General features: G+C 35.1%; 1 protein-coding gene across 3 annotated transcripts in view; it reads left to right on the top strand.

Moving 5' to 3' along the window:
* Hr4 (Hormone receptor 4) overlaps positions 1–23,970 on the top strand; it is a 212,462-nt gene that overhangs the window by 128,021 nt on the left and 60,471 nt on the right. Inside the window, exon 1 of one of the 3 annotated variants that reach the window (XM_065353508.1) lies at positions 13,350–14,309. The exons of 1 other annotated variant lie outside the window; for it this stretch is intronic. In XM_065353508.1, the coding sequence (XP_065209580.1) occupies positions 14,294–14,309 (16 nt within the window). In that variant the 5' untranslated portion in view covers positions 13,350–14,293. Of the gene's footprint in view, positions 1–13,349; positions 14,310–23,970 lie in introns of those variants that run through there. One more of the 3 variants, XM_065353509.1, reaches the window with a different exon arrangement.

Here is a 23,970-nt window from a genome sequence, read left to right as displayed (position 1 = left end):
TGTTTCGAAACTATACCTAAAGGAAGTAATCACGATATCGTATTAATGAATTATTGTCACCTGCGTGTACAGCTAACCTGATGTGATTCGCGATATGTTGATGACCGTTATACGTTTGCAGATTTATTTACTCGTATTTACATTCAACGATGGACTGGCTCGTAGAGATACCGAGAAATTATTGTCCGATGGGTATCTCGGTGAGCTAGTCAGTCATCGCTTACATCACGATCAAAAGGTGGATTTTTGCAATTCTCGAAACACGATCTGGTAATACCTATACGACTATAGAACTTTGAATATTCCAAGTACACGAAGTAAATGACGGAAGTACCTACGTACGCCCTAAACGTGAGGTTATTGATTCGAATCGAAAGAAAGCTGCTCGAAAAGTTGCCTTCAGTTCGTTGCGGTGCACATGTTGTATGTGCGGATAATGGATATCGCTGGTGAGCGAAATTAATTGGAAAACAGAAGCCACAATAAAGTGCTCCACAATCGCGTTGTTTTTGCTTCTACGAGTACAGCTAGTTCTGTTGCCCCTTCTTCTCCTCTTATTTTTACCGATGTTTAGCTGTTCACTTACGCCCACGCTGGTCTCATTTTGCTCTGCGGTGTGCATAATATGGTTCCGGGGATGCTGTATGTATGTACTCAGCGTGGGCGAATGATAGCAACTTTTTTTTTTGGAAGAATGTCTGGAATGAGATTGTATTTTTTGTATTGGCGAAGTGATTCCGTTTAAACAATCATCGTTATACGTGTAATAGTCCCGCATATGACAATAGGAATGATTGCACCTCCCCCCCCGCCTCCAACCACTGGGTTAGCTTTTTTTCTTAGAGGGGACATCCTAAAGAACATTATAAAGCAAACATGCCAAAAAAAGGTTGACATTACTACTGCAAGTCCTGCTTTTTTTACTTTTTCATCAAAAAGTTCTGCTTTTTTTCAATCAGACTTCAAATTATGTATCAAATTCATTTCTCCTTTTTCTGGAATTTTGAAAGAAAAAAAGTCGTAGAAAAATGCTCATTAACCCAGTTGACCACATGCTAGCAAAAAGCTAGCGTTTTATTCGCGTTTTGATAAGTTGCTAGCAATTTACTCGCTTTTTGTGGCCAGCAATAATTATCTCGCTAAAAGTAAGCGATTTTCTTGCAGTTTTTCGCTAGCAAATTCAATTCTAGCAATTTTCGAGCTGTTTTCCAGCGACTCTCAGCTAGCTTTTACTTCACTTTAACTTGCTCGCCTTATGCTAGCGTATTACTAGCGGATACTTGCTCGCAATTCTATGCTAGGACAGTTCAAGCAATATTCTCGCATATCTCAGCTAGCTTTTACTTCACTTCATACATGCTTGCCTGATGCTAGCGTATCACTGATGGATACTTGCTTGCAATTCTATGCCAAGAAAGTTCAAGCAATATTCTCGCATATCTCAGCTAGCTTTTGCCTCAATCTATACCTGCTCGCTTAATGCCAGCGTATCACTGACTAATATGTACCTGCTCACAGTTTTATGATAGGAAACTTCAGGTAATATTCTTGCATCTCTGAGCTAGCATTTACTTAGCCATCTGGCTCTAGAAAAATGTAAGCATATCTCTAGTTTCTGCATCTGGTGACTTGGCGTTTTCTTTATAGTCAAATGATAGGAACGTGCTACCAGATCTTACGCATTTCTCACCAATAAACCTTTTTCTGCGTTATTTATTGTAGCAAATGCGAGCAAGTATCTTTTCCATCCCTCAGCGCGCATACAAAAATCATTAAAAATATTCCTGCATATGACAATAGGAGTAATTGCACCCCCCCCCCCGCCGATCTTCCGGGGCAACTTTTTTCTTAAAGGGGACAACAAAATTTCATCAAATGGACATGGAAAGCTGTAGTTTACTCTACACTCCAATTTTAACACCCTCTGAAGACGACTTCAGGTGGGTTCAAGTCATTTTAGAGCCTCCAGTAGGCTTTTGAAACTTGAAATTCCCACAACATTAATTAATCAATTGGAGTTGGCAAGCTGAAATTTACTTCGCAGGTTTCAAATGGTTTTGAAGCTTCCAGCTACTTTTAGGAAATTCCAATTTTCCAAAAAACGCCATACAACCTTCGAAAATTCGCTGGAGGCTCCAAAACGACTTGAAATCCACAAGCAGTCGACTTCGTAGCGTATTAAAATTAGTTTGCAGAATGAATTTCGACTCTCCATCTCAGTTTGATGAAATTTTGTGAAAATTTAAAGTTTCAAAAATCTGCTGGAGGCTCCAAAACGACTTGAAATTCACCTGCAGTACTTCGTAGCGTATTGAAATTAGTTTTCAGAATAAATTTGAGCTTTACAACTTCAATTTGAGTTTCAAAAATCTGCTGGAGGATACAGAACTGCTCAAAACAAGTTGAAACCGTTTCCCATCGATTTGGCATGTCGAAAATAGGGTATATCCCAAATGTCAGGTTTCTTGGTCAATTTGGTAAAATTTTGATTTTTTCTCACATTTTGGCCAAAATTTGATTTTTGAAAATTCACCGAAAATCGAAAAAGGTACTTTACCACTTGAAATTTTGACAGGTGATGAATTTTTGCATGATCTTTCGATCTACGTTTGTAAGGTTTGAAAAATTTCGTGCACGTCCTATGTTGAAACGCGAATTCTGCGATTTCGGCTGACCTTTCAATCAAAATTGCCGCCATTTTGTAAGTAAGGCCAATTTTTTTTTCAGCAAGTTTGCTTTAAAATGTTCCTTAGGATGTCCCCTTTGAGGAAAAAGTTGTCCCGGAGGATCGGCAGGGGGTGCAATTACTCCCATTGCCGTGGACTAAAATGTTGTTCAAAAATTTTGAAATTTTTCCTTTTCATGGTTTGTTTGATACTTCATTTTCAAATTTTAAATTTTGACAATTTTTCTATTTAAAAAAAAAACTTCATTTTTTATTTAATAAAGAGATTTTTCAACATAAGCGCTAGCATAATGCTAGCGAATTGCTAGCGTCGATCTCTCTCATGGTATAGTTTGCTACTCTTAGATAAAGTGTGTCATCAAGTTGAATATAAGCTCAAGGTGGTATCTTGTTGAAAAGTAAGAAGAGTGACATCACTCTTCTTATACTATCCCAAGATGCTAGCGTTATGCTACCTCTGAGCTGGGACAGTCGCCTAATTTTTGGAATTTCCTGGAAAACTACCACCTGTTAAAGGTAAACACCCAGAATTTTTAAAAATTAATTAATAGTAATTACTTTACTGATCAAAGTTTTTCTACGCTAGCAAAATGCTAGCTTCTTGCTAGCATAATTTGCGCTAGCGTAAATGGTGCCGGAATATGAGACACTTTTTGCAAAAATTGCTAGCAAATCAGTCGCGATTTAGTTGCATGTACGTAGCAGAATGCAGAGCAAAGTGCCAACAAAATGCTAGCTTTTTGCTAGCTTTGTGCCAGCTACGTGCTAGCTATTTGTGCGCAATTCTGCTACTCTAATGCGACCTAATCGCAACTGATTTGCTAGCATTTTTTTAAAAAAGTGTCTCAAATTCCGGCACCATTTACGCTAGCACAAAATTTGCTAGCATTTGGTCAACTGGGTTTGTCGACTTTGCCTTCAAAACCGCTCGGACTATTTCCTCTTCTTTTTCCAAATAGGAAACTTTGAGAAAAAGCAAGATTTTCACAATTTTAGCAAAAAGCGAAACTTGGGAATTGCTGGAAAAAGTGATAACTTACATTTTAGCAACTTTTGACAGAAAAGCGAGATTGGTTGTCAAAAAGCAAACATTTGTCAATTCAGCAAAAACCAACAATAATTATCGAGGAAAAAATTACGTCTTCTCGTTATTTTTTCGAAAAGTGAAATGTAAGTAGGTATTTTTTTTTAGGTAAAAAATTAGACTTTTTGGTAATTTTTGGCAATTTTAGGCAAAAAAACAAAACTTTTTATTTGATAAAAAGCAAAAAATCAATTGGCAACTATATTGCCAAAATAAGCAAGCTTTTTGGACAAGTTTTGAAAAAAGTACAATTTGGACTTTTTTGCAAAAAAAAACACAAAATGAAATTTCTGTAATTGTTTGAAAAAGGGAATTTGTTTGGCAATTTTTGGCGAAATGTGAGATTGAAAATTTTAGCCAACAATTGGTAAAAAAAAAAATCGCGACTATTTTTAGCAAAAAACAATATCTACCTAACCTTACTATTAATTGGCAATTTTGACAAAAAGGAGATTTTTCACCATTCTTAGCAGAAAGCAAAACTTGTTGGCATTTTTTTGTTAGTGAAAAAATTATGCTTTTTTGCAATTTCTGTCAAAAAGTCAGACTTTAGGAAGAATTTTTTTTCCAATTTTTTGCTAAAAAGACTGTAATTTTCTTGGCAAGAAACAAAACTTTTTGGCAAATTAGTTGAATTAGGAAACTTCAGTATGCTGATGACATATTTGGCCGCCTCAAGTATGGAGTATATGTCCATGCTACTCAAATGCCTGGAGGAAGTCAGTGCAAGATATGGCTTATTACTGAATACTGATCAACAGGACAAAAACAAAGATGATGGTATAATTGACAGGCTAACCAACAACTCGGCAGAAATCCAGTAAGCCCATGGAATTGAAAGTTTGAAGTGATTTGCCCACCTTGGATCAATCATTAAGAAGAAGTTAAGAACACTAGTGAGTGTGAAGCTGAGATACGAGTACATCACTGCTGCCAGCTCACCAGAACTGCAACGACTTGTTTAAAACGAATATGGAGCAATTCAGAAATAAGCAGGTTTCCTAAAATTAGTGAGTGTGCAGGTCTTCTCAGTATTCTGTATGCAACCAAGATTTGGACTATTTGCCAAGAAGATTGGTGATGACTGTGATGAGTCGACACAATGGAAATATGGTTCTGGAGGTGGCTACTGAGAGTCCCTTTGGCAGCGAAAAGAACTAACGCTTCTATACTGAGAGAAATTGGTGTGACCAAACGACTATATGCAGTGTTCCTTGGCCAGATACTCAAGTACATATTTCAGCCTGGTCACAAGAGCAGATGACATGGGGACAATATTTGTGCAAGGCAGAGTAGATGGAGCTAGAGCAAGTGGATGATTGTCAGTGACTCCATTTGCAAAGCCACAAACCTCAGCCTTGCCAAGTGCATGAGAAGCGCACAGCACACAGAGCAATGGTACACGCTTACTTGCAGGATTACATTAATTTCAAAAATCTGCTGGTAGCTCCAAAACGTGTTTGAAATCTGTGATTTTGGCCGACCTGTCAATCATGTTCCAGAAGATTGAAAAAACCAGCAACAAGGCAGGTCTGAAATTAAAATAAAGGAAAACCAAAAATAATGATAATCAATAGGGAGTGTAAGGACAGAACTGAAATTTTGGAAATCATTGACATGGGGTAGTTCAGGACTGGTTCTTGATAACAAATTAGGGAGGCTCAGCTGCAGAAATCAGGAGAAGGTCAGTCATATCAAAAGCGGAGGTGGGAAAGCTCAATTGGATCTGGAAAAACCGTGACATCACAAAGGTCACAAAACTCAGAATTGTGAAAATGCTAGTTTTCTCCATCTTCCTGTATGCGACAGAATGCTGGACAATATGCAAGACAGATCAAGACAAAATCAATGCATTTGAAATGTACTTTCCATTGGTGGAAAATCTGCCCATACGCTGAAAAAGACACCAAAACTAGCTGGTTTTTTGATGTATTCTGAATATATACGCATGAAAAAGCGCTATTCAGAAGGCGGATTGGTGCACCAAAAAATCTGCTGAAAAATATGCTACTTGAATATTTTGTAGGGTATTTTTCTTGCATAAGGCCACAACGCTTTCAAATTACATGGCGTGTTTCTTCACACTGGAAGAAACCAACTACAAAATATGCCACTAACCTTTTTGTTTGGCATATTCTTTCACGTATTTGCTAAATAACACGTATAAATGTGGTATTTTACGCGAATGTTTTAGCATAGTATAGAAATATTTGCATTTATTCCATCACATGTCCCGGTGGTTAGGGAAGTAGGAAAGATGCTCTTCAATTCAGAGACCCGGGGTTCGATCCCTGGCAGAGCCAAAAAAATGTTCATGAATATTGGACGTTGCAGAATTTATCGCGTAAAAAAATATGTGTGTTGATTAATGAGTAGAAAAGTATTGGCGGAAAGTGTTGCAATTCCTGCCACGTTTTTTGTTGCATATCATCGGCAGATTTTCACCCAATGGAGCTGCTACAGACTCATGCTAAGGATATTGTGGGTCTGGAAAAGAACAAAATATACATCAATATTCAAACAGTAGTTGGGAGTAAGGGAGAGACTTAGCCATCAACCTTTTATTCCTTATCTGGACCGCTATTCCAATCAGAAATCATGCAAATACTTGATGCAAACCTTCAAATCAAGTTTATAAAGAATCTAATGGCACCATCAAGGTGTAGTTACTCAACCCTATGTATAATTGCATGTGGAAGATGATAACTTTCAAATCTGACTATATGCGGGGTAAGGTATAATAGATGAGTTTGCGCAATGTGCAGAAGCATTCTTTACGAGCTCAATTTGGGAGGTTTGCATCAAAATGTACCATTGGAATAGTGGTCCAGATAAGGAGAGTAAAAGGTTGATGGACTTAGCACAGTCATCAATATGATCACCCACCTGATACACGGACTTGATCAAGAAAGCTGCCAAAATGTCGCTGGTAGAATGCACAAGAAGGGTCGATGACAGAGATAGCTGGAGCCCGGGCTGTATACCGATAAACATATAGGGTATTGGTATCAGGTATTGGTATTTAGCATACAGTACCCAAGATGGTATTGGTATTTTGTGGATTTTTTTTCAGTATCTGGTATTGGTATTGGTATTGGTATTGTACCAATATAATACCAAACTGAAACGTGTGTTTTTAGGCCAAAACTGACCATAATTGCCTACCTAGGTTCAATACTTAAGGAAGTCAAGGATGAAATATCAATACAAAATAATAAAGAAATCAAAAACTTCGAAATTTTTTCAATTGTTTTGGGACTTACGATTTTTTTTTATTTTTGAACACCTTGATTTTGGAGTTATATATAAGTTTTTCAATATGAAAATTCAAAATAGGTACCAAAATAATACCATTGAAAATTATTTTGGTATTAATACCATTTCAACATGTTTATTGGTATTTTGTAAATTGGTACTTCGTCTGTCTGCTAATTGACCGGTATTAGTATAACGGTATTCATAAATTTTTTCAAAATTTGCCGGTATTGGTATTTTGGTATTTATATTGGTATACAGCCCTGGCTGGAGGGAACTGGTTGCAAGAATTTCATAGTTGCAATGTCCAGACGCGGGCAAGTAAGAAACAAGAAGAGTAGATACATAAGGCCAACTTTTTTTTTGGGAAAGTTTGCTTTAAAATGTTCTTTAGGATTTCCCCTTTAAGAAAAAGGTGTCCCAGAGAGTCAGTGGGGGGGGGGGTGCAATTATTCCTATATGCATATGCCGGACTATATATGTACATACCTAAGGTTTACTGGAAAATAAAAACTATTCACAAATATGTGTGAAAGTGAGGTTTGTCTAGATGGGAGGTCGAAAAGGGCCTGCGCTTCCTCATTGTCATTAAATTTAATATGATCTATAAGATGGCAACGAATTTCTTCTAACGAAAAATAATCATTATAACGGTAAATGTTGAGACAAAATGGGCATGTACCTATTTGATAGACAAATTATTCTAGCAGGTATTGTGATTCCATTAATAGTTCACGTAGGTAGGTAGAGGTAGTGGAGGTACGGTGCAGAAAATTTCTTTCGCTAGTTGAGATGATTAATGATTATACGTGGGCAGGCTATGTTTACTTTGAATCGAAGACTGTACAATGTGAAATCTATTGTCTGCCAGCCTATAAGCGAAAAGTTGGAAATTAAACGTGCGAGTGCGGATGAATTCATCAACATCCGATAGAGATGAAGGTGATGGTGATGATGATGGTACCGTTGCAATTTATTACGATTGGCTGATGGTACTATTGAAGGTGTACCTATGAGAAGCTGATGATATTCGAGAGTCATCGTAACGCGTGCATTACTTCTTGATTAAATTGATTTTAATTATTGTTAAATTTTTATAATTCGACTGAACGACCTCTAAAAGCGATGAAAATTACGAGTTACGACGAGTAGGTACATATTTTTTTTAATAGGTTTCTTTCGAATGTCATCGTCATCGCCGCGCTTCATCCGTTGTCGGTAATTTCGTCGAGTAACTTTTACTTTCGGATAAACATGTGTCGTCGAGATAATGCGCATTGTGCTCGAATTATGCATACACGACGAATACGAATGGCCAGGTCCAGGTACGCCTTTTACCTTTCGCATATCGAAGATTTTGACGGCGAACTTGACTGCTATACCTAGAAAGTATATGATGGCCGGTTATGTACACAACACACACGTCACCGTGTGCAGCGTTGCCGAAATCGTTATTTCATTGCTACATTATATACTTACGTACACGTATAGGACATGGGTATTGGATCGAACGAAAGCTATTCTCTTACGGTGCCATTAAAGAGCATACCTTACCTGCCATTGTAACTTTGATCTAGCGAAATTAAACCAAGTCTTAGTGCCATTCTCTTTGTTTAATATGTCAATTATGTATAATATTAATTTAATAAAGCATCGAATCGATGAAGTTGTAAATTAATTTGGTTTTATTTTGATTTCGTTTGTTTCAGGTATGTTGAAAATATTAATGTACAAAATTGGTAACTTGGACCAGATGGGTTCTTTTTTGTTGATGTCAAGATTATCTTAGAAAATGAAGCGGAAGAAGGAAAGGTAATGGTTCAATTTGTAGTTAATTAAAGCATGAATTTCATTCAAACATTGACAAAATTGAGTGAGAATTACTGAAAATTTTGAATTACGTACGTCGAAAAAATGACATAACATAAAATCACCAAAAACTGATGAAAAATTCCGTGAAATTTATCAAAATTGACAGAAGTTGAGTGAAACATGCATAGAAATATGTAATTGAAAGTTATCTGAAACTGATGGAATTTTTGCAAAGTTTGACATGAGCAACTTGAAAATATTGCGAAAAAATGACACAAAAAAATCCAAAACGCTTGAAATAAGCAATAAAATCATTAAAAGTTACCGATTGGCAATCATAACACACGGAACATATTGAAAATGACATTTAAATACTTGGAAACCATTAAAATCATTAAAACTTATCAAAAACTGTTACAATTTGAAACAATTTTATAAAATTTTGTAAAAGTTTCTGGATACATTGCATTTGAAAAAAAAAATGCAAAAAGTGACCCAAAGACACTAGAACAAAAAAAAATTAAAATCGTCAAAAATTGATGAAAATTCATGACATTTCATCAAAATTTCGCAACAGAAGCGTAAAACATTATTTTAAAATGAGAAAAGTTACATAAAAACATCAAAAAAAAATGAGAAAATCGTTGAAAATTATTAAAACCTGATCAAATTTTTTAAGTTATTGAACGACGAAGTAAATTGAAACCAAACCCGAAAAAAGTACAAATAAAATCATTAAAAATATCTGATCAAAAACTAATGAAATTCACATCAAAATTTGACAAAATTAGCTCCAAACATCTTGAAAAACGTTAGTAATGACATAAAAATGCTTAAAATCACTGAAAACTGATAGAATTTGGGAAAATAACATGATAAAATCATTTTAGGTAAATGACCAAGAATTGATATAATTTGAATCAAATTTTGGCGAATTTTTGAAAAATGTAGTCTAAAATATCCTTAAAAAAATGCTAAAAGTAATCCAAAAAAATTGAAAAAGAAATTTTAAAAAAAATTTTAAAAGTACCTATGTAAGTATTAAAAATTATCAAAAACTGATGAAATCTGAAAAAAAATTGAGTGTGGCTTGAAAATTGTGAGAAAAATGTTGAAAGTCATGTAAAAGCATTTGAAAAAAAAAAACATTTAAATTATTAAAAATTGCCAAAAACTGATGATATTTCTGGGAAAATTGTCAAAATAAATTCGGTCAAAGTTCAGCTAGATTCAGTTTAAAACATCTTGAGAAGAAATGTCAGAAATGTCATCTGGAAAAATGATTAGAATATATTATAAAGTACCAAAAACTGATGACATTTCAGTAAAATTCGTTGCGATTTTGCAGAAAGCCCCATTTTGAGCCCATTGGCACCCCCTCCCTCATTTTTGGGGTGAAAGAGAATTGACAATATGGGTATCGTTTTCATATTAATCGATCCCGCTGAACACTAATATGAAGTTAGATTTGCAGTTGGACCTTCCTAAGGGCCACATTGGGGGGGGGGGGAGGTTGCCCAAAAATTGAGTTTTTCGTGAAAAATTACTTCATTTTGCATAAATGATGCCCACATATTGTTATATTCCTCAATTTTGATTTCAATAAAATTTGAGAGTTTAAGTTTCAAAATTTAATTTGATAAATTTGAGATAGAAATTTACAAAATTTTGGATAAAAATAATAAAATCTAAATTTACTGTTAAATTAGGAAAATGTTTAAATCTTTATTTACTCAAATAAAAAAATTTGAAATTAAAGTTTAGGCGAAGTAAGGAAAAACTTATTAAACTAAAATTTAAATAAATGAATAAATAAATAAATAAATAAATAAAAGGTAGGTAAAGGATGAACCAAAACTAAGGAGTCCAATAATTGGAAAAGAAAAAACTCTCTCCTTATTTTTAATGCTTTTTATTGCAAAGATCTTTTCAAAAAGTACAACTTTTCATCATCAGGCAAGAGCACTTAATGAACAAATACAAAGTGTGCATCTTAAAGTAAAGGTTGGGTGTGGTCACTCCTTTGGGTGTGTCAGTTTCTCTGTGTTGTGATTGGTCCTAAAACTTGGGTGTGGTCACTACCAGGATGGGTGTGTCTGTTTCTTGGAATGTGTATGTGACTGGTTCCATGTAGGCATTTGAGCAGGTCAATGTCCAAAGGTCCCAAGTACTCCAAAAGGAGACTTATACCAATTGTTGAATAAATTGAACTGGTAAAATATACAGGAAATCTCTGGTGCTGTAAATGGATTCGCGAATCAAAATCAAAATTCTCGATTGGTTTCAAAAAAATATAAAATGTTTGATAAAAGAAAACGTTTGATAACTCGAGAACAAAATAATTGTTCAATTAATTGATTCGTGAATAAATTCAGCAATAAAAAAAATCTTCAAAAACAATACTCAAAAATTATTAAACAAAAATAAATAAAAACCGTAAACTCGAAAATTTGATAAGTAAGTAAGTGCTTAAAAATTCAGTAGTCAAGAAATGAATTGTTAAAACAGAACTCGAAGTATTTATTTTGGTAGACTGAAAACAACTGAGGATTTGTAAACTCACCCTAATTGTATTTACATTAAAATTTGGTTTGTTTTGAGCGGGAGGGCTTTGAATTAGTCAAATTGGTAAGTCAGTTTGATTTAAATTTATTTTGGGAAAGGATCAAAAAGGATGTGCGATTTCAAAATGTGGGTGACATTTACAATATTGTAAAATTGCAATTTGGAGGGTGGGCGCTCGCGACAAATGAAAAAGGTTTACAATTCTAAATACAGTGAGTTCCGCTTAATGTGTTATCGGTTAATAGAGAAATTCGCTTAATAGAGTTGAAATGAGTTGGAACGGAATGTTTGCATCTTTTTACATGCAAGTTTTATCGCTTATAATCGTGAAAATGAGCATTGCACTCGGTTAATAGAGTGGACTAATCTTTAAAAGTTGGAGAAAATCATGAATTTCAGCAAAATTTAACAAAAATTGGATGAAAAAATGTTGAAATTGATGAAAATTCTGTACTCCAATGCAAAAAGGATGGAAGTCCAATGACCTGGTATAAGGAAAGGAGGTTAGTGTGTTTAATGCAGTTTGATACAGGGATTTTAAACTTTTCAGTTCAAAATTTAAAATTCCTGTTTCTCAAAACTGCATTAAACACACTAACCTCCTTTCCTTGTGCCAGGTCATTGGACTTCCATCCTTTTTGCATTGGAGTACAAAATTAGCGAGAGATGATGAATTTTTTGTAAAAATTTATAAAAATTGTAAGAAAAGGCGTTCAAAGTGTATTAAAAGATTAACCTTAACTGAAAAACACAAACAGTATTGAAATCACCTTTAAAAAACATCAAAAAGTGATAAAACTTCAATTAAATTTGGAATTTTGCAATTTTTTTCTAAATTGGTTATTAGAGTTTTTCACTTAATAGAGTTGAACATGCCTTGGACCAACGCACCCACATTAAACGGAACCCACTGTAATAGTAAGTGATAAAAAAGTCGTAAATGTCATGTCAGTGTTTTGAATGTACTTGTGGTTAATTTTAAAGGGGTTAAAAAGTACTTAGAGCTCATTAGCTCTGGTACAAATTGTTAATTATGTCAACTTTTTATAATATGTATGAGAAATATCAATGTTATTCAAGTTTAGGTTTTATCATATTGAAAATAGTTGCGAGCTTGAGGGTGAAAACTTGAGCCCTGAGCCATAAAAGTTTCGAAGTTTTGACATTTATGAGAACCAAATTATTGTGCGAATCAGGGGTGGCTGTGGGAATCAAGAGCTCACAGCTATAAAATTTTACTGTTTATTGACTCGAAAACCGTGGGTAAGTGTTTGATTTTAAATTTACAGCCAGAATATTACAATATATTGAATGATATCATTCTTGAAACTGAGGAAGTATTTTGGAATGCAGTGGTGCCAATGTTGAGGATTTCAAAAATTCGAGAAAAATCATCGACAATTTAGAACTTGATACACTGCTTCCAGAAAGTTTCTGTGGGTTGAAGTGAGAAGGATCAGTTTCCTGTTGAATTGATAATGGAATAGTACAAGGATATGATGGCTACATTATGAATAATGAATAGTGTGGAATTATGAACAAGAAGTCATTGACCACTGTACTGGGATAAGTTCTGAGAAATGAAGGATACAATTGGCTAATTCCAGGATGACAAGACTTCTCAAAGGAAAGGTGGCGAACGAGCAACTTCATCTGCCGTTTTACTCTCAAAAGTACCTATTTGTAAAGCCAATTCTTGAACTTGGCTAATTCTGCAGTCTGGTTTGCTGTAAATCTTCAGGTTGCTCGTCATGATGAATCAGTTGAGTTGATTTCCGTCGAGGAAACCAAGAAATTGTGCTGGCATTTTGGAGGAAAGTGTGAATGGTAAAGGTGTAACACAATGTTCTGCAATGGATTTGAAAAGAAAACCGCAATAATAGGTTCGCAGTTCTAGATGGCGTCAAAGCAAAGAGGAAAGACAAGAGCAAAAGCAAGAGTAAGAGTTAGAATGCGGTAAGATAGCAGCTAAGCTGTAGTTAGAGCCACACAATAATTGTGGATGAGGATGGAGGTAGCAAAGGTGGCTGGTAACCATCATAACCACTGAGGACTGCAGCAGCCAGTTGTACGTATAGACGGCGGCAGTAGGGTATGCAACGCAGCAAAACGCGGAAGAGAAGAAATCGCGAATGGAATCGACCAACCAAAGAGTAATAAGTCGTCAAGTTTGAGCGACTGGGGAAGGGATTCGGTGAGAGAAAGTGTCCAAGGTTCGGTCTGTGTATCGGTACGTGTTATTGTTGCGGTAGCGTGAGCGTGTTGTGCGGTGTTTCGACGAACAGCGTGTTACGACTGCTGCTACGACTACGAGTTCGCATGCTGTACGTAGCGATCGAATGATAGAACGTTGGTAGCCGGCGTGGCCGAATCGACGATCGACGGACGTCGAGAAAACGCGAGTTGTCCTTTGAGTATTTATCTGGTTGCGACGGATTGGTGATCGTGGACATTTTGTTCTCACATACGAGTATAAGTTGTTTTCGCCGAAATTCGCGTCTGTTTTTAACGATTAGCCGAGTTTTTTTGGCCGGTGCCTGATCGGATCCGGCGTCGCGGCGTGGTTTTGTATCGTTGTAATAGTTTGTTCGACGAGTTTGGAATATTGTTATCGTATTATATTATCTGTGGTGGAATTCGCGACGCGCGAAGAACCGTTGGAGTGATTTTTTTTTGTCCTAAATATTTTGGTTCTTTGTGTATTTTAGCTGTATTTTTTTTTATTAAGTATCAAGTTTTCGAGATGTGGCGACTATTTTGTCGGTATTTTCGTTGGCCAAGTTTTTTATCGCAACTGGTTCGATAAGAGCTCTGTTGTACGTTGAACTGTCTTATTGCAAAATACGTACGAGCGGTGGTTGTTTTCCAATATTGGTTTCTACATGTAATGGATGGTGATAGAAAAAGGTACGTAGGTGTTTGTAATATGTTCGTATTGGTATTGGTACATAGCTTTTGGAAGCTGGTTTTATTCGTATCTGGAGGCAGCTGGCTCGAGCCTATGAGAAGTGTACTGAGGATGCCTCTAGATGATTCCTGAGCGAGTTAGCACAACTGGAGGTTTCCTCAGTGAAATCAGCAACTCCGTCATGTCTCTAGGGATGTTTATATTTTCGAATAAGTTCTCGAATGTATTGAAAATTGCCTATAAATGACTTCTTAGGCTGATGACATAAGAATCTCTCTAGACTGTTTCAGTTTTTTTTTCGGTGTTATTTGTTTTTATAGCTATTTTTTTTTGTACACGTGCACTTGTTTTACTGAGCACTATAATGGGTCTCTATTTCGATCAGAGCACCCAGCACTGGTCATCGCAAAGTTGAAAAATTACATTACGTAATACGTATTTTTTGTCTGCGCAAATTTTACATAAGAGACGCTTATCAGGTTCAAACCATCTGACTACTAAGAACGAAGAATCGGATTATGATTTATACATAAGGTGTGTGTATGTTCGAATACGTAGATAGATAGGTATTATATAAACTGGCTGAAAGTACCTATACCTACGTATAGTCGATGAACTCGACTTGAGGAGTTGAAGAATATATGTCGAGGACGAGGACACGTTGATAAATTTTATGTTTCAAGCCAGTTGTTAATTCTAAGCAAAACCCGAGGTTGATGAACTCTGCTGGCTTAGTTTTTGAGACGAAGGTTATCCTTTGGAAAAGAGGTGGCATGAGGTTCACGTGGTTTTTGCAACAGCTGACCAAAAATTATATAATTTGTATAGGTACGAATTTCATGGAAGTGCTAAATCCTGAAAAATCTTCTATGTTGTAAAATGCAACGAGTACCATAATGTAGGCAAAAGTCGTGATTGAAATTCAAAGGTTGAAAATCCTACGATATTTTATTGAAGAACGAATATTCGTAAATGTGGAAAAAATATGGATCTCTGAAGCTTTGAAAATAATGCTAAAAAAAATCGGAATTTTTTTAAAGGCGAGGCTAGAATATGGAAACCTTGTAAAAGGCCAAGTTTCAGGTTGAAGGAGGTGTTCTCTTTTCTGAAAAAAAAATGTGCGTGGTCATTGGCCATGATTTTAATTTCAAAAGACAGTTTAAAGTTGTTTTTTTTTATATTATTATTTTCGTTTGAATTTATGCCTACCGCATGTTGAAGCCTACGATTTGGATTTGAAGAAAAAAAGTATCTGACCAAGTCCATAAATAGATATCTGGAAATTTATTTCAGATCCTGCATTGCGTAGATAAATTTTGAGAAATTATTTCTTTTTCAATTTGAAGATAATTTTTCCAGCCTTCAATTTTGGAATGAAGTGAATACAATAGTGATGTTTGGTGATTGTAAAATTTTGAAATATTTAACCTTATCGTTATTTCAACATCTGGATATCGAGAAAATCGGTTAACTGAGCCAGGAGACTTCTATATAGTTGCACAAAAATCTGAATTTTCTCATGTTTTAAATTTTGATTTGTGAAAAGAATAGTTCTAATAACAATGTTAATGAGAAATTTTCTGACCTTTTGCAGTCGTTCTTTTGAATCAAGATTGTTCTAATCCCATTAGAACGAAAATTTATATGTACAATATACAGTGTGACCCAAAAGTCTTGACAAGGGAACCTTTCGATCAATTTGATCTGGACAACAGTAAAATTTCAGCTGTCCAGATTCATTTTTCGAGTTCTGACGAATTTTAAAAAATCCAAAATTGAGTATTTTCAACTATTTATATTTTTTTTAAATTCATAAAACATGTAATTTATTTTGCAAAAATGGTGAAAATAAGTTCTGAAATTAATGTCAACTCCCCTAAACCGAATTTCACCATTTCCAGGAATTCTGGAGCCTCCAGCATGATTTTCGATTTCTCCAGAATTTTGGAATTTCTCTGGAAGAGTCGAAAATTGATTTTGGGGAGCTAAAAATCGAGTTTCGAAATATTACAAAAAAAAAAAAAAAAAAAATGGGCTGATTTTCAGCGATTTTTTGTCCAGCGTTTGAAACAATGGAAAATTTTTTACAGGGAAATTCTGATTGGATGAGGGGGGGGGGGTGTTTTAGACGAGATTCAGCCATTCGTGCGAATAACTAATAATTTTGATTTTTTTTTTGAATTTTTTTTCTTTATAAAAATGCTGTTTGAAAAATTGCACTGGAGATATCCGCCTGGAGATTGGCTCGAATATGGATATACTTACTCTTGAAGCAGGTCAAGAACAAGCCATCAGCTCGATTTTTAGCTGCCGAAAATAAATTTCAAAGACTTCTGGAGAAATTTTTAAATTCTGTAGAAATCGAAAATTGGACTAGAAGTTCCAGAACGTCTCAATGAGATGGGATTCGGATTTGGGGGCTCGGTTTTTGACAAGATGCAGTGATTTGTGCAAATTTTGGGGAATTTTTTGATTTTTTTTCCCCCTTTGATGAATATGCTGATCAAAAAAACGCATTCGAGGTCATTCGCCTGGAAATCGGCTGAAATGCTGATAAACTCGTTAAACAGGCTGAGAATAAGCCACAAATCGATTGTTAGCTGCCCAAGCTAATTCCCGCGCCTTTTGGAGAAATTCAATAATTCCAGAGGAACCTATAAATTGCGCTGGAGGCTCCAGAATGACTGAAAATGCTCAAATTCGGTTCAGAATCATCGATTTTAATTTCAAGAAAGATTATCGTATTTTTTAAAATCGAATTATCTATAGATTATTTTTTTGAGGGGGAGGGGGGAGGAAAATATCGAAGTTTTCAAAGGTCAAAAATCTAAAAATTTATTTGGCCAATTTCAGATCAGGCAGACGTCTCGAGAGTCTCTTTTGTGTGACCAATGAAAATGACTTCAAAAATGGAAAATAGCCAAATTTCTTGTACAATTGTCACGTTTTGAGGTTCAATAATTCACCGAACTTCAAGCGATTTTTTTAGGAATTTTTGAAAGTTTTGTGGTTGAAACTAAAAAATTGAGAAAGAGATGGGAAGCTCATACAGAAAGAGAAAAAGAGTTCCAAAAAGAGTTTCAAGTTACGTCTTTTGAGGATCTCAAAACTAGTCCCAGAGTTCACTCGTACTCCCCCTTCCCCCCTCTTCACCTTCTTCTGACGAGTAGACGACATTCTGAAGATTCTAAACTCGAATCTTATAAGTGAATTTCAAGTCGTCGCTTCCTAATCTGCCACTCAGCACGTCGCAGCAGCAACGGTACAAAAAACTTCATTTCCGGTATTTCGCGCGATAGCAGCGCGCTGAAAATGAAAAAGCTCCGCAAGTTTTTGAAAGTTTTTTTTTTCTTACGTATACTTTTTATTAATCTCGACAGAAGCGTAGGACGCAAAGCTTGGCGCGTTACGCGTCACGTTTAGCTGCGAGCATTACCGCACGTAACGCAACCCCTTCCCTCGCCCCTCGACCCCTCAGCATTTCGGCAAGGAAGATGCGAATGCGAGTAGTGTAGGTGGAGGTGGCGGGGAGGGGGAGTACCATCAACAGTACCACGACGACGATGTGTTTTCTGTATGTACTTACGTAGCGTAGATCTACGTTAACGTGCGCTTGTGCGCGTTGACGAGAAACGAGGTGAGAGGTAAAAGAGGAAGAGGAGGAGTGTTGAAGAGGGATGAGGGGATGGGAGGAGGGAGGCGAGCGACGATGGAGAAGGCAGTGCGAGGAGAGAAGCGAGCGTATATACAACGTACAAGAACACATAAACGTTGAACGTTGGACGTTGTTTTCGATTTTTCAGCGTCCTTGAGGTCGTTGACATTCTGAAAATTAGAACAGATCAAATTTAAAAGCGTCCTAGAAAAGTACGCTCGAAAGCCTTGAGCGCGCATCTATAAAAGGCGTAGGTTATTAGTTTTTAAACGCGTACACTGGCGTATTATACAATATTGTGTGCTATAGTATTGGTAGCTGTGGTATCGTTGTACGTATTTTTTTTTTTTTTTTTTTTCAACGACAACGTTTAACATACATTTATACGTATACGAATGAACGCATGTGCACGCGTTCTTGTATGTATGTGTACGAGTATTTCGGAATGGCGGCAGATTTTTTTTACATTTTGAGCGTAGAAATTTGGTGCCTGAAGTTCAGGCTTCTCTTATTCTGTCGCGTGATTTTGGTTCGAAAAATACAGTACAATTTAAATAATATATAGGACGAGAGTAATTATTATTTGTACTTACGTAGTTTGTTGGGTAAAATGGCGCGTAGGTATAGGTACGAGTATAATGAAACACACGCACGTGAAATAAGTACGCTAGGTTTTTATGAGGTTCATTATCGTTCTGATAAGATAACCTGGTTGTAACAAATTGAGAAAATTTTTCACAGCTCGAACGAAAATTGGCCATGCAGCACGGCGATAAACTGCGAATATATCTTTTAGGTACGTTATTACCATGCAGGCGATAAATTCGTCATTGGTGTTGCGTTGAAATGCATTTTAGCTGCAGTGGGTGCTAAAGTGTGGTTTTTGAAATGGAAGTGGAGAAATTCAGTGGGTAGGGGGGGGGGGTCATTTTTTGGTGTTTTTGGAATTTTTGGTACAATTTTTTAAAGTCTACAAAAATTCTAAAAAAAAAAACTGTTTCAAGAGCAATTTTTAAACTTTTGTGTTGAATTTAAATTTTTGAATTTTTGGCAAATTTTTATAAGTCTACAAAAATAAAAAAAATTATTTCAACGGCAATTTTCAAACTTTTTTTTGTAAAATTTGAATTTTTGAGCCATGTTATATTCCTCAAGTTTTACTAAATAGAAATCAAAATTTCATTTGACAAATTCAAAATAGAAATTTACAAAATTTTGGATTAAAAAATAATAAAAATTTAAGGCTATTCTCTACCCCTGTTATCAGTAGCGATTTTTGATGAAAACTACGAACTTTGGCCGGGGATTGTGCGAAAACTACTGGACGGATTTTTGTGGGGTTTGGTTTATTTTACTCAGAAAACATTCAAAAGCGAGGGTATGTCGAGATATTTTTGATTTATGTCATTTTGTAGCCGTCATTGGGAATTGAATGGAGGTATTATTGATGCTCAGATCTCCGTTGGAAAAGCTAAATTGGAAAATATGGCTACATACCCTCGCTTTTAATGATGAATTATTAGCATTGGTGAAAAAAAATTGAAAGAATTTTGGAAATTCACGGAGAAATCCCCGTCTGAAGTTTAGATGGGAGCGGGTCGCGGGACATAAGAACGACTAAATTCGTTCACTCGATTACATTCAATCTTATGAACGAACGATGAAAATAACGAACAAATCGGCTTCATATTTCGAACGTTTTCACTGGGGTAGAGAATAGCCTTAATACCGTTGAATTTGGAAAATGTTTAAATTGTTATTTTACACAAATACAAAAATTTGAAATTAAGTTTAGGCGAAGTAAAGGAAAATTTAATGAACTAAAATTTAAATACCTAAATAAATAAAACTCCAAATGGAGACTTACCAATTAAGTTGAATAAATTGAACTAGTAAAATGGACAGGAAACCTCTAGTGCCGTAAAATGGATTTGTGAACCAAAATCAAAATTCTCAAATGATCTTGCGAAAAAATATAAAATGTGTGATAAAAAACGTTTATTGACTCGAGAATAAAACTAATCGATCAATGAATTGATTCGCGAATGAATTCAGTAAGTCTGCGAATAAATTCAGTAAACCTTCAGAAAAATGATACTTGAAAATTAGTGAACAAAATAAATAAAACCGTGAACTCGAAGATGACAAAATTTAGTAAGTCAGTATTAGTGGTGTCAATTACTTATTTGAAAAAAACATCGATTTTGAAGATCGATTTTCGATTTTTAGAAAAAATCGGCCCAAAAATAATCGATTCTGCATAATCGATTTTTTCCGATTTTCGATTTTTTTCATACTTTTTCAATGATTTTTTGAATGATTGTGTTTTGAAATTTCTAGAATTTCAACAGTGAATTTACATTAATGAAAAAACTGGTATTTCCAGTGTAAATTTTATCGATTTTTCAATTTTTGCAGAATTTTTAACGTAGTTTGTCTTTTTTCAGATCATTTTCAACTAATTTTCTTGTATTTTTTGAAAAAAATTGAATTAATCAATTCTTGTAAAATTAAAATTGGAATAAAGAAAATTGGCCGATCAAAAAATCGGCAGAAAATTGATGATTTGAGGCCAATTTTATTGATGTTTGATTACTTATATCGATTTTTAAGCGACACCACTAGTCAGTATGTATGTTATGAACTTTTAAAAACACAAAGTAGTTGAGAAACGAACCATAAAACAGAACTCGAAGTATCTATTTGGAAGTCTGAAAAACAACCAAGGATTTGTAAACTCACCCTAATTCTATTTATAATGAAATTTTGGTTTGTTTTGAGAGGGAGGCCCTCGAGTGAGCAAATTGTCAAATCAGTTGATTTGAATTTATTTTGGGAAAGGATTGAGAAAGGATGTGCGATTTCGAGATGCGGGTGACATTTACGACATCATAAAATTGCAATTTGGAGTGCGTGGGCGCGACAATTGAAAAGGGTTAACAAGTCCTCAAATCTGAATAATTAGTAAATTGAACTAGGTGATGAAAAAGTCATAAATGTCATGTCAATGTTTTAAATATACTTGTGGTAGTGGTTAATTTTAAAGGGGTTTAAAAAGTACTTGGAGCTCATTAGCTCTTGTACAAATTGTTATAAGTGTCATCTTTTTGCTATGAGAAAATATTAACGTAAGTATTCAAATTTTGGCTTTTACCATATTGAGATGGTTGCGAGCGCGAGGGCGAAAGCGTGAGCCCAGAGCCATAAAAGTTTCAAAATTTGACATTTATGAGAATCAAATTATCCTGTGAATTGGGAGTGGCATGGGAATCAAAGAGCCCGCAGCTATAAAATTTTACTGTTTATTAATTGACTTGAGAACTGTGGGTAAGTGTTTGATTTTAAATTTACAACGCTCAATGAATTTTGAAAGCGCGAGTAAATGTTTTGATTTAGAGTTTTAATCGAGTTAGGGGATGAATGAGTTGAACCAATTAGTGACGCGATTAAAGTTAGTGGATGAAAATACTGAAATCTAGCCAGAATATTACAGCCAAGTGAACTGAATTGAATAATTCCTTCAATTTCAAATCCCTGGCATTAACAAGTCGTGACTTTGAGCCATTTTAGAGCTTCCAGGAATTGGTCTTTGATGAGCCTCCAGCTCGTTTTCAAATTTCTGCAGGAATTTTCTATCACACTGGAAATAGGTACTAAAAATGAACTTTACAAATTGGCAAAAAATTGACTCCCGAATCTCCACTCCTGGAAAATTATAGAGACTTCCATAATGAAAGAAATGGAAAAATTTTTAAATTTGTCAATTAAAATTATAAAAATCAGGTATCGTCTTTTTAAAAATAAAGGTAAAATGTTTTGCAGTTTCGATGTCGAATGAAAAACGCGATTTGACCAGTTACCGATGCATGGAACTCATTTTACAACATCTTACCACCACGGTCAGTTTATGAGCTAAATCAACGATCGAGATTCAGAATCGATTGTTATATTCTGCAAGTTGATCGTTTTTATGGAGAAAAATAACGCAGAACGTTGGTTATATACTAATAAAATTTGACCTAATAATTAGAGCTGTATTGTTTCTCATTATCACGAACTCCTGTACCTGCAGGATTTTTAAATTCGGTTCGAAAATGAAAACAGCGAAAAAGTTATATTTCGCATCAAACGATGAAAAGGGCGAAAACACCTTGGAGGTCCCTATGACTTGGGGGGGGGGGGGTAGAAAAATATTTAAAAATTTTCAAAATGGCTGCCAAATGAAAATTTTAAATGCTCTAAATTTTATTCATTTTATATTCCAAGGGTTATTTGTCGATGGTGCCAAAATCAGTGTTGCCACTTTCGATGATGTAAAAAAAATCTGTTCAAAAACTCGGAAATGAAAATAAGTATGTCAGACTGCGTTGAAAATTCTAAAAAAATTCTCAAAAATGACATTTTTTATGCAGAACAACATGTTTAAAAAAATGAGATGATGTTTTGTGATATTTTTTAGAAAACAATATTTTCAATGATTGCGAGTAAAAAATACAAAATTTCTGTTGAAAATATCAAAAAAAAAATTCTGGTAGGTGTAGATAAGCAAATTTAAATTTTTTTCAATTTTTAAATCTTCGAAAATTATTTTATCGAAAATATCAAAAAATAATACCGCAGTTTTTTGAGAAATATTTTTGAGAGAATTTTTATCAGAATTTTCAATTTATGCATTTTTTACATTTTTTATGTTAATTGTAAATTTTTCAACTGATTTTTTCGTATCATCAAAAGTAGCAGCACTAATTTTGGCACCATCAGCAAATAACCCTTGAAATGTAGAATAAAATGAGCAAAAAAACCTGAACCGCAAAATTGATTTAGAACCACTGCCTGGGGTATTTGAAATTTTCATTTGGCAGCCATTTTGAAAATTTTCAAATACTCCTCCTGCCAGCAAAAAAATCGTAGAAACCTCCAGTTTGCGCTATTCTCATCGTTTGATGACCTCTATAGCTATACCTACCGACATTTAAAATATGAAAAAAAAATCGATGACCCTGAGAAATTTCAATCATGTTGAAATTTGATTTTCTTATACGTTTTGTAGAAAATTGGGTGTATTTTGAAGTTGATCATTTTTTTTTTTTTTTTGAAAATGAAAATACTTAAGCACGATGGAAAAACATTCTCAACATTTGGGTTAATTTTTACATGTATTGAAAATGTAATTTATAAGTAAGTACCTATAATAATGAGCTGTGCTAAATTTTTGTTTTGCTGGGTTAATCAATACTTATCGAATGCTCGAGGTTTTTCAATTAGTCTGATAATGGTTGAAAGAATTATAATAAATAGATGAGTAATACGGGAAATAAAGTGATTGCGATGTAGGAAAACTGTAATTGAAAATTCATATAAATGTATTTATATCTATTAATTTAATACGAGATCGAATTAATTCGAATAGAAAACATAATGGAAAAATATGTCGGCTTCGCATCGTAATCGTACGTACGAGTATAATGCGAATACTCGAGGCTGGAACGACGCGACGCCGACGTCGAAATTCTTCGCGTGTAATATCGAAATTCTCCCTCGCCCCCTCGCCCCTCGCCCCCTCCCCCCCGCATTCAAAGGTATCCTCCTACTTTACGTTCAAAAGAGGGTTACTACTGTAAGAAGAGGTCGTACACGTGTGAGAACTTCGAACCTATATTATAGGTCGCGCGACGGCCATGAAAGCGAATAGGGCTACATTTATTTTGAAATTGTCTCGTTTTATAAGTATTATTAGTAAAACTTGGTTGAGCCCAGCCGCAATTTGGGCGTAATTTTTTTCCCTCTACAGTCTACATCAGTAAATTCGAACAGGGAAAAAAAATTCAAGGTTCGTGTCTCGTAATCCTCTTCGCTTTCGCATCTCAGAGTTTATTATTTTCGAAGAGGATGGGATAAAATTTGGCCAAAATAATCCGCCAGACGAGACTGCACATAGAGAAACTAGGGCGACTCCGTGTTGAACTCGAGACTGAAAGAGATGCGGAATAAATTGCGGCGAAAAA

This window comes from Planococcus citri, chromosome 2 (genome assembly GCF_950023065.1).
Source record: "Planococcus citri chromosome 2, ihPlaCitr1.1, whole genome shotgun sequence".
Classification (NCBI taxonomy): domain Eukaryota; kingdom Metazoa; phylum Arthropoda; class Insecta; order Hemiptera; family Pseudococcidae; genus Planococcus; species Planococcus citri.
Note: the sequence above shows the minus strand (reverse complement) of the source record. Positions and strands in the feature narration are given on the sequence as shown.